Source organism: Perna viridis, chromosome 5, assembly GCF_037379345.1.
Source record: "Perna viridis isolate PV_CMFRI_1.1 ecotype Kerala chromosome 5, ASM3737934v1, whole genome shotgun sequence".
NCBI classification, from domain to species: domain Eukaryota; kingdom Metazoa; phylum Mollusca; class Bivalvia; order Mytilida; family Mytilidae; genus Perna; species Perna viridis.
This window is the reverse complement of record NC_142449.1, coordinates 34,730,928-34,742,485: the sequence shown is the minus strand read 5'-3', so window position 1 is coordinate 34,742,485 and position 11,558 is coordinate 34,730,928. Positions and strand designations below refer to the sequence as shown.

General features: G+C 31.8%; 1 protein-coding gene across 1 annotated transcript; it reads right to left on the bottom strand.

Moving 5' to 3' along the window:
• LOC148617207 (lariat debranching enzyme B-like) lies at positions 1-11,111 on the bottom strand. The gene is made up of 9 exons (XM_088584685.1): positions 10,776-11,111; positions 9,023-9,243; positions 8,599-8,723; positions 7,633-7,713; positions 6,491-6,576; positions 5,635-5,859; positions 4,569-4,643; positions 2,989-3,131; positions 1-1,639 (listed from the first exon to the last, which is right to left on the bottom strand). Exons 2-9 carry the CDS (start codon positions 9,217-9,219, stop codon positions 625-627), a joined length of 1,947 nt encoding a protein of 648 aa, XP_088440811.1. The 5' UTR covers positions 9,220-9,243; positions 10,776-11,111; the 3' UTR covers positions 1-624.
• Between the last annotated feature and the right edge of the window lie 447 nt (positions 11,112-11,558).

Genomic DNA, 11,558 nt, shown 5'->3' with positions numbered 1-11,558 from the left:
TTTAGCAGAAAAAAACATATCACATTCATTTGTGAATTTATGATACCTATCAATATCACTCAGAGCAGTAAAGGAACTCATTATTTTTCACACATTATTTCTGAGAACTGTGTACATCAATATTTGTTTTATTATTATTTGAAATACCCATTTACTCTTTCAGATATAAACAATTCAACCTTTCATTCATTTTCAAATTTATTTTGGTTTTCAGACATAATACCTTAAGTAGCATTCCAGCTAAGAATCATGCAAAATGTGATTCAAGGGTAAAAAGCCTACATATTTTTATTTTTGATATTTTGTTTAAATTTCCATAGTAAACAAAAATTAACATTCATTTTTTCATATAACCCGTGTTCTTAGGAGATAAAAGTTATATAGAATGCACTGTAGATTTCAAAATTAAGGGAGATAACTCTGTAAATGACACTCAAATACAATAGAATCTATTGGATTTTCAATGTTGATTGTCTCTTAAGATCAGGCCAATTCAAATGAAAAAATAAACATTTCATAGTATAAACCCATAAAACAACTTGATTACAAAAATAAAAATATGTTGCCTTTTTTGGGGTGTATCACATTTTTTAGATTTTGCATGATTCTTACAAAGACTGCTACTTAACTACTCATTTCACTTCCTGATTCATAAAGACTTTGATTTCTCCTGCGAAACTTTTTTGACTGAGGACTCTCTTCACTCTCTGAACCATCACCTCTCTTTCTACTTTCCTTGTCCTCTTCGAGGACCAGTCCATGAGTTGCTTTGACAACCTCTGAATCACTTCGTTCCTCACTACTTGCAGGACTAGATTGTGACAAGGGTAAGGTATCATGTGATGTTAACAGAGGAGGATCATTCACAGACAAGTACCCAGTGATCTGCTCATTGGCAGATTCATCTTGAACACACTGTGCTTTTTTCTGTTCGGCAAGCATGCTTGCTAACTCTTCATCATCACTTTCAGTAAGTGCAAGTTCAACATGGCCACTATCCTTAGTAAGTTTCAACTGCCTCTTTGCTTTCTGTTCTGCTAATATCTCCTGCAGTTCTGGATCTATGTCATCAATGTCAGATTGGCTAAGTGAACTCTTCGATGGGGAGGTAGATTTATCAATTGAGTCATCAAGTTTTTCAATTAATGCCTTGCCCTCTTCATCAGTGTCCTCTCCAAAAGCAAATGAGTTATTTGGAGTACTGATTTTGTCCTTTCCATCAATGGAAGCATTCAATGGAATACCAAGAGACACAATACTATCATCAGCATTACCCGAAGAGAGAAAACTAAGACTTTGGTCACTCTGGTTTAAAGACATAAAGCTGTCCGACTCAGTATCATCACCAACATCATCATCATCATCGTTTTCCCCATCAACATTATCATCTTCATGGTCATCGACAGTAAGTTCAAACTTTGTATCTTTACCGAGGAAAACTGCATTAGGATCTGTGATTTCTAACATTTCACATATAAGTGAAGTCTGTGGGTTTACCATGGTTTTGGGTGCAGGAGCGTTTCTTTCTGAAGGATCATACAGATCAACAGTCTGTTCAAAATTCTCAGGAATTTGAAGGTCACCTCCAAAATCTTCTATGATGGCATTCATTTCTTCATTTTTCACTTTGAAATTCCATCTGAAATAAACATAAAATGTTTTTTTTTCATGTTGAGTAGAAAGAAGTAATGATATAAAAAAAGGTATTTCCTCCCTGAAAATATAAGTGTACTATTTAGCAAATATTTCATGATGCTCAGCAGAGGGCTATATGGCAATATATGAACCATTTGGTTCAGATAATTTTTTGGGGGCAACCAACCACACCATAAATTGCCATTTGACTCAAAGTATCATGAACTATTTCTTACATTATACTACATGTATCCAAATCAAGTTTAATCTAATGTATTCATGTGAAAAAGAAAAAATAATGGTATCACTTTTTAAGTCGTGATCAAATTATTACCATAAACGCTTCAATAATATTCCCTTAAAAACTTGGATATTTCATGCATAGAGGATCACTTACACATATCAAAATTTTTCAATTTCATTGAATAAATATTCAGAGAAACAAAATTTAACATATCGATTTAAAGCCAGTTTAAAATAGGGCATTAACTGAACATTAAGTGAAACTCCTTCACATAATGGTAAAAAATGGGAGATGGCAAAATGTTCAAAAAGGCTTAACTGAAAAACAACATTTTGATTTGGCTGAAAATTGAACATAACCTGTAATTTATGGCACAAAACAACCAAACCATTTTTAAAAAATCAATAATCCATTACCAAACCATCGGGGGCACACAGATGGATGAATATACAACTTCTTAAGAATGTATGACATTATACCTCACTATTTTGTATGGCAGGTTATAAAAAAATAGAATAAATCCATCCATTGGGAATCAAGACAATTTAGAGAATTGTTGGACAAATGGCATGAAAATAAAATTGTAAAATAACTATCCAAGTGAAAGCAATCTGAGTGATAATCATACGATAAACTAATATCACTTCTTTTTGTAAAAAAAAGATAGTCATGTTGAATGTTAAAAAAAGCTCTGGAAGTTGCTGGTATAAATTTGTTTTGCACATCAATTAGACTGTTGTGATATGTAAGGAAAACAGCTCTAAATTTAAGGAGGTAGACCTAGGGTAAGGGACACAACTCTTACAAATCATTGCAACATTTGTATTCAGCATTTGACATCAATCTCATGTAAGCATCAAAGTAATTTCATTCCGTTTCAAATGAAAGCTTGAAAGACTTGAAATTGAATGTGATACAAACATATCACTGATTTCATGAGTTATGTCCCTTATACTAGGTCTACCTCCTTAACACGTAAATCTGTCTATCCAAATCTTTAAACATCAAAACCCTATTAAAACCAACCATGTTCTGAAGTATTATTTTCATGTACAAAATAGACCCTAAACAGGTTAAGATAAAATAGCTTTCATTATATACATGCTTACCTTTCTTTCCCACCAGGCCCTGGAAGGTACTTATGAGATCTTTTTAAATTCAGTAAATGATTGGTCGATTTTAAGACAGCCAGCCACTCAGGATCCAGCTGTATTTTGATTGTTTTTTCAGTGTCATGTGGTATATCCAGAACCTTGAAATAATAAACAAGAATATTGATATAGATTACGAAGTACAATGTGCATATACATATCTATTTTAATGAATGTTTACATGATGTTACCAGGCAAACAATAAAAAGCTTTGTGGAGCACAGTATGATACGACCACAATGGTCAAACCCTGAACAGTTGTGGCAAGTGTGGACACAATATTAGTTTTTGACACGCTTAAGCATAGGGACTTACAACTCATTATGGACAAATCAACTGGTTTGGACATTATATTACACAAAATTTATAATTCAAATAATGTTCAAAATCGTACCAAAAATAAAAAAGTAAATTTTTTGGGGTGTGACCCCTCTGACCCCTTCCAACTCAAAAATGGTCAAAAATACATCTAATCTGCTTTGATACAATAGTTTCCCAGGATTATATAGAGGAGCACAAAAAAAGAAGAAATAACCAAAATCAGAAGAAAAACGAACATTCTACATGGATTTAATAAAACACATATTTTTACCCTGATTGGCCCCTAATTCTTAAACAGTAGGAGCCACAAATTCCAAATTGTATAGAAAAGTTCCTTTAGTAATTAGTAAAACCATACCAAAATTTCATAACAATTAATCAACCACAACTAAAGTTATCACATGAAAACCAAGTGTCTACAGCAACGATGATACCGATATACAAATATACAACCATTTTTTTTGTGGTCATATTAATATGGAAATCAGAATTTAAAAGGATTTGCAACAGCATAAATAAAAGAAAAAAACAGAATCAAGTTTTATAAAGAGGTTCTTGGAGCACAGCAAGATATAACTGCTATATGATTGAACTCAGCTCACTTGGGCAAGTGTTGACACAACAGTAGTTTTTGATACAATTAAGCATAGGGACTTACAGTTCAACTGGTTTGGACAAAATATAGCACAAAGTTTAGCACAAAATTTAAAATTCAATTTAAAGTGAAAAAAATTCTGCTATAATAGTGCTAATCAAAGACCTTTGCTTTCGATCCTTGAAACTAAAATAAACATAAGAGATGTAAATCTGATAGAAAAATGCAGGCAGGACCAATAAAAACCGTTTTTTTTTTTGGTGTGACTACTCCAGCCCCCAAAAAATTCAAATACCATAAGAGATTTGTATTTGAAATCTGATTAAAAACCGCAGTCAGGACTCAGGAGTTTTCATAAGGAAACTAATAAAAAAAAAATTAATCGAATAATTTAATTAATAACTTGAAAACCAAAAAAAGAAAAAAAAGAGATATCCCTAATCTGGTTGAAAATGCAGGCAGAGATTTTCATAATTAAATTTTTTTTCAAAATTGGACAAGAATGAAAAGTATACTTGTGTTAATTCAATGTCCATTTCTCCCAATTTTTTGTTAATTCACATCACATTAACATATATAGGCTCCAGAAATGGAGGCTAGTACAATAAAATAATAAACATACTTGTAAGAACTTTCTCCTTGGAAGACATTTATCAAGAGACAAAAACTTGGTCACTTGTAATTCTTCACCATTAGACTGAAATAGAAATATATTTAAACAACATAAAAATATGTGACTATAATTTTTTAGTTGTACGTGTACAGCATAATGGAGAAAATCAAATACATGTATCGACAGGACTTCATGCAATAAAACCAGAAATAGAATAAGTAACAATTCCATTTATTACCAAGTTCATATACATTATTAATATAAAATAAGATATGTGATAAGATTGCCAATGAGATAATTATCCATCAAACAATTAAATTTCTACAAGTCACAATACCATCTTCAATGATGGGCAAAACCCATACCATAAAGCAAGCTGTAAAACGCCCAAAATTAATTATAGTAAAAGTATTGATAAAAAAAAAACGTAATTCAACACAATCAGTAGAAAATCAAAGACTGAAGTCTTCAAAGTTGGTAATTGTCTAATATTAATTTTTTTTAAAAAGAGGTACTTTGTAGCGATCTTTGAGTCGCTTATGATATTGCCCAGGGAACCAGATCAGGAACCAGATTAAACAACTGGCGATGAAAATTCATAGCTATTAGAGCCATGCCAATGTATATGACCTATATAGTCTTGTAACGAACCCCTGTGCCTGAAAAGAAACTGGGTAATGTTCAATGCTAACCGATCATTTCATGTAAACTTCCCGTTGTCATACAAGCAAGAAACACATGTAGAACACACGTGTATGATATGTAAGAGGTACATATTTATCTCGTATGAAGCTAGAACATGGTACAGATATGTAGCATTACGTGGAGTATAAATAAAAAATTAAGCAAATCATATGCAAATATAAAGTACTGAAATTACAAGTGCAAAAATATTAGCGACTTAAAAACATAAAACAAATAACAATGGCCATAAAAAATAATGACAACCACTTGATTACTAGTTCCTGAATTGTGACAGGCACATAAAGTATGTGGCAGAGATCACAACAAAATGACCCGATCCCAAAGCTCTTTTTTAACATTATAAAAATTTTGAATAAAAAAAGAACTTCACCTCATGCTGGACAGCTGCAGGAAATTTAATATGGAGATGAGCAGCAAACCAGTATTTAGGCTTTAAATGGTACAGCAGTTCCTCGTGTAATGGATTTCCTAATCTATCATCATCCATATCTTTCTGGAAGTCTGGTTTTCTCTTAAGCAATGCCTGGACGTTACCGTACTTCCAAATGTTCCTTGGCCAGTCATGTGACACAAATATATCAATAGGTCGTGAAATCTGCAAATGTAATATGAGTACAATACTAACAATCATCTAAACAAATTTTGATATGCTGTACTTATGTTTCAAAGAGGAACCTCTCATCAGGGATATTAAAACCAAATACTTAGGAAACTTGAGATTAGAAAGTAACTCAAAACCAAAATGATCAAAATGGGAACTCAATCCAGCACTGATAAGTTCTACCCGACCTATATTGTCGTAGTCTCATGTTTAATACAAGAACTGGAGCCTCAGTGTTTTATGAATTATGAATTCTGTGCTACAGCAAAGCTTCTGTAAATATATGATATACAGGTATATTTCATGGTCATAAAAGTCTGATTACTATTATGTACAGAAAATTAATACTAAAATTCCAATCAAATTTCAATTTTAAATCTTTGATCGAGATTAAAATTTAAATAACTTAAGTTTCAAAATATTTAATTGTCCTGGTCTGAATAATGAACAAAGCCTTCGTAAACTATACTTTCAGTCAGTATATTCCATATAATTACCATATCTTTACATAGAAGTCATAACAATACATAAATGCATATCATACACACAACAAAATATGAGAATGTGGTGCAAAACAAAAAAAGTTGAGACTTCTGCACATTTTTGTCAAAGAATTTAATGTTACCTGTTTTAGTCTAAATATCTCCAATGCCCTGACATGATAAGCTGATCTCTTTGCATCTTCTGTATAAGGTGGGTGCTCAAAATGTCCTAAAATTACAAGCACAATTATATACAAGTATATGTACATGTGTGCGATATATATTTGTGATGGCACTTGCATTAAATGAAATCATAACTTGAACACAGATTTCATTGCATGCTGCAAAACCTGTCTAAACCAAACCATGCCATGTAAAAACTGGAAACCTGAGAAAACCAGACATCTTTTTTGAAGTCCATATACATCATTCTTAAAGCATTTTCAACTTGTGTAAGCCAAACAGAGCCCATTTAATTGGAAGAAAATTTGGCAAATCTGCTAGAAAATGTTGGATATTATTATCATATCCTGAAGTACCAAGTCTCATAAATATTTGCTGATATTAAAGTTTACTACATGTGTACATTACATAATAGTATCTTGAAATTAATCATTCTTACATGTGTACATTACATAATAGTATCTTGAAATTAATCATTCTGAATTATATTGTAAACATGTCTAAGACTATTTATAAATCATACAATTAACCCTAATGTACACATTTATTATTATGGCAGACTGAATGCAGTTTGGGAACAAAGAATTAGGGATAAAAAAGAATATACCCCACATTTATATGAAGTAATTTTGGGTTATCTTTCTTAGACTATAGCAATGTTAAATTTTTAAGTATTTTTTTTTTCATAGCTTGTGAATTAAGTGCTTCCTTCAATGAACTAGACAAGGTACGAGATCAACCGTCTTTTCTTAATAATTGAGAGGGTCATCATTGACGTTTTGGCTTATATGAATTGTTCACTAGATTTCCCAGTCCCTTGATTTTTCCTAACATTCAGAAATTAGTGTTTGCATTTATTAATACCAAATTTGAATTTTTTTGTTTGGAATGCTATTTTTATTTTTGCTGTTTTGTGGAAAACAAAATCTCATATCAATTATGTTGAAAATTCCATAATGCAATATTTCTTATTTTTCAGTATTCTAAGATTCATAATGTTTTACCTCAACAATGCCTATTCTTTTAATATTTATTCTTTTTATTTTCCACTAATACTGGTAACAAGTTACTAACCCGAAGGATAGTGTTGATTTATTCCTACCTCTTTGTACATTATGTCCTTTATATATACCAGAACAGCCAGCTATTCTAACTCCTCCGACCTGTACCACATTGGCATAACCTGAAATTAAAGAAATATATACAAATTTATCATGATGGAGCAAGCTATAACAATACTTAAATTGACTCATCCAGCTGTACCCTCCTGGCAGAATATTATCATATATTTCACACAGTAAGAAAAAAAATAAGCAACTTAGCTTAAGCATGTGACAGGGCCTTCACCTATTTCAGGAAAATTTATAAACCAATTGATATTGACCTTGATATCTTAAATCAATGAATTATGAATGGAAGACACCTTTCAATCAGCATTTCTGAATCAACTTACCATGTCAGAAAAGACAGAAAGCATTACCAGTATATAGCATTTCAAAGTTTTCAACCAAAATTTTGTATTCAATGGAGAAATTGATTGTCCTACAAAAATATTATAAATAAGAACACTGTGTTGTTTTCCTCTCTTGAAAGTCAAATTTTGACTTCAACATATTTGCTTGAACTTGTTCGTTGATAAATTAATTTTACTGTCTCAAAATGAAATAATCAAAACCACATCCATTTAAAGCAGAATCTTGTAAATTTTCATTTGGTTGCAGGCATGAAATTACAATCTACAGTAAAACCTGTGTAAACTGAACCATGATTTTCAGACTAGATGGATGCTTGGTTTACAGTGCAAAATGTATTTAAAAAAAAACCATCAAAATTTGAATTGTGATTTATCTTTAATGTGTCATTCTATTTATTCATATAACTGCAAAAATTCACAACATTTAAAAAAAATCTAAGCCATTTCTTGGGTTTTGTTCTGCTAATGATAGTTCACCATTTCTTCAAAGTAAAATTGCTATCATCAATTGAGAAGACATACATGTTAGTCAAAAAGGTAAGACATAGTTTAACTTCCAAAAATTGACTTAGTTATCATAGTCATAGATCATACCCATGTAGTAAATATTTGGAGCAACCCATCCACCATAAGGCAGTTCCTGAAGATAGTTAGAAGCCTCATGGTTCCCTCCCACAAATACTGTTAATATAGGAGCTATCTTCTCACCAGAATAATACCTGTAAATAAATCCAATGTTCATTAAAATAAATCACTATACGAGAGGCTCTGATGAGCATAAATTGAAATTTGTCCAATTATCTCTCATTTAATAGACAATGGTAGATGTTTATATACTTTATAAAAGAAATTTTCTTTTGGTTTTCTAACTTATTATGTTAAGAAAATAGTTGAAAGGAAAGCTTGGTTATCCTAAGTTCTGTATTGAACTCTCGAACAGGCCATTGTTGCATTAATAACAGGCAAACCTAGCACAAGTTTAAACCCTCCCCCTCATTTTTGAATCTATGTGAATTACTTGTGAAATGTTTTCATCTCTCTGTATTTTTCTGGCACAGCCATACACTGCATGTCACTTTTGTTTCTTACTGCCTGGAAATCACCACATATTATCAAAAGATCAACCTTCACATTGTTTTTCTGTTCAAGGTATTCTATTGTTTCATAGATTTTATCTAACTCTCCATGGCAGCAACCTTCTACTGCAATTTTCATCTTCAAAGTATTTTATCAACAAATCTGGAAAAAAAGATACATTAATATTTATGTACAAATATTACAGAAAACCCATTAAAGCATGTCTCTATGCAAGTGATATCCTATGTGCGTTTACATGCTATTAAATGTACAATTCAAATCAGAACAGGAATAAGGTTTAGTCAGGAGCTTGTACCAGTTCAGAATTTGTTGTTAATTTAAAAAGTTATTGTTTAATATCAGAATAATAAACATTTACCAATGCTCTCAGGTACTAGTAGACAGGGCCACCATACAAGGAACCTATACGGCAGGTACCCCAAAAGGGTGAAAATTTCAAGAATATAATTACAGTGAAACCTGTCTATTTACCAAATCCTAAATACTATGAAAACCTGTCTAAACTGGACACTTTTGAAGTCCCTTTATATCAATTTACACATTAATTGAACCATGGTAAAATAACACTTGTCTAAACCAAACCACTTTTTAAGTCCAATAGGGGTTTGGTTTAGATCAGTTTCACTGTACTTACAAAAAATGTATATTGCATCAAAGATATGCGGAATTACAAACACCATCTGGAAATATTTGAGAGTCTACAGCTTTAAATACTTTATATAAGGTCTTTATTACAAATCACATACTGGTACAATGTGTCTATCAAAGAGAAATTATTTATTTGTATTTTACATGTATCAAATTTCATCCTCCTGCATGCCTAGTACGTCAAAAGCAGGGCTAACACATATCTGTAATGGGTCATGTCCATACAATTGAAGAGGTGAGAATCAACAAAGGATTCCCCTGTAAAAATTATCAAAATTTAAACTTGAAATAAAATGATACTGTAAGCAAACATGTACAATATATAGGTTTTCAGTTGCACAGTTTGAATATGCAAAACTTGGCAAAGATTCTTCATACTTTCTAAAAGAACAATTCATTTACATGTATAAATATTTTGTCAAAAAAATTGGAATTTGGTGGAAATGTATTTCAACTGGGGCAGTTAGCATCCCAACAAATTATGCTACAAGTCTGGTTGACCTATTCTTTCTCAGATCAGGCTGACTTCATACTGACCTTATATATACACCATATCTACCCATAAGAACTTGAGATAAAGGATACACTAAAAAGTCAGCCTAATATTTTGACCTACTCTGAGAGTTTTTAAAGGAACCAATCAAAAGAATATAATCCAAGGAAAAGACTAGACAGAGAAAACAGACACACATAACTAAGAGCATGAAAAAAAAACAAACTAACACATACAAAGAAACAAAAGCAAATGAGCAACCTGAACTCCACTAAAAACTGGGAAAAAGAGAATTATATGTCAATTCCGTGATTCCGCTACCCAGAACTATCCCTGTACACCTGTAGTCTTGTGTCTCCTATGCAATTATCTCCATCATTGAGGTAACCTTACCAATTTGTACATTTGATGCCACCAGAAATGTTCAAGTCTGACAGTTATTGAGTTAAATAACTGTGGATGATGATACAATGTATTTCTGATAAGCTCAAGAAAATAGCAAACTACAATGCATTTACTACAGTTAACTTACACTAGTCACAGGCACTTATGTAGTTCTAGAGATGATTTGTTGATTGTCAGGCAATGAGACTGTCCGACTATCTTCCTATCGTCTATCTATAACTTAAACTTCTGTGTTGTGAAAGCGTACTCTTACCAAATTTAATACAGCTTAAGTCTTGTTTTTGGTCTAAATCGAGAAATTATCTTCCTGTTTCCACAGCTGACTTTGACGAACTAGCTTTGTTTACTGAAATGCAATTCGAAACTAGTAAAATCAATAAAAATGCCTTGATTTTGACTGATCTTCATTTTTTGTTTTTTTAAATTTCCCCAGAAAAGAAACCGGAAATTGAATGGCGCGTCTAAACCTTACACCATACGGAGACGGATATGTATGCAGTTTCGGAAATTGATGCTTATAAGTGATAGTCATAGAGTAGTTCTTGTCATACTGACCTTTGTGGCCAGCGACCATGAAGTTGACCTCATATGCATTGTTCCTTGACTTCTCAGTTGCATATTCCATATCAAGTCTTATCTATGGAATCCTCAACTATTAATTGAAAGCCTACAAAACTGACAAGTGATTGCTACATAAAATTTGTTAGAATTTCAAGAGTATTGAAATTCAATTAATTTTGAAATTTTAGCTAAAAATGTAGCTCTAATTTTTGCAGCTTTTGAGAAATATTCCACATCACTGGTTAATTTAAAACAAACAGCTGTGGATTATAGGGTTGGCTTTCTTTAAAATGAAAGAATCTGAATACCAAATCCAATATTTAGTTCTTAACAGAAACTACATTGCCCT

What these genes read in the sequence shown, in the direction of transcription:
- LOC148617207 (XM_088584685.1), bottom strand. Translation starts at nt 9,219, where the DNA reads ATGAAAATTGCAGTAGAAGGTTGCTGCCATGGAGAGTTAGATAAAATC. An exon ending in GAGATGAAAACATTTCACAA is followed by an intron (nt 8,724 to 9,022) that starts GTAATTCACATA and finishes ATTTATTTACAG; the next exon opens with GTATTATTCTGGTGAGAAGA. An exon ending in AGGACATAATGTACAAAGAG is followed by an intron (nt 6,577 to 7,632) that starts GTAGGAATAAAT and finishes TTGTAATTTTAG; the next exon opens with GACATTTTGAGCACCCACCT.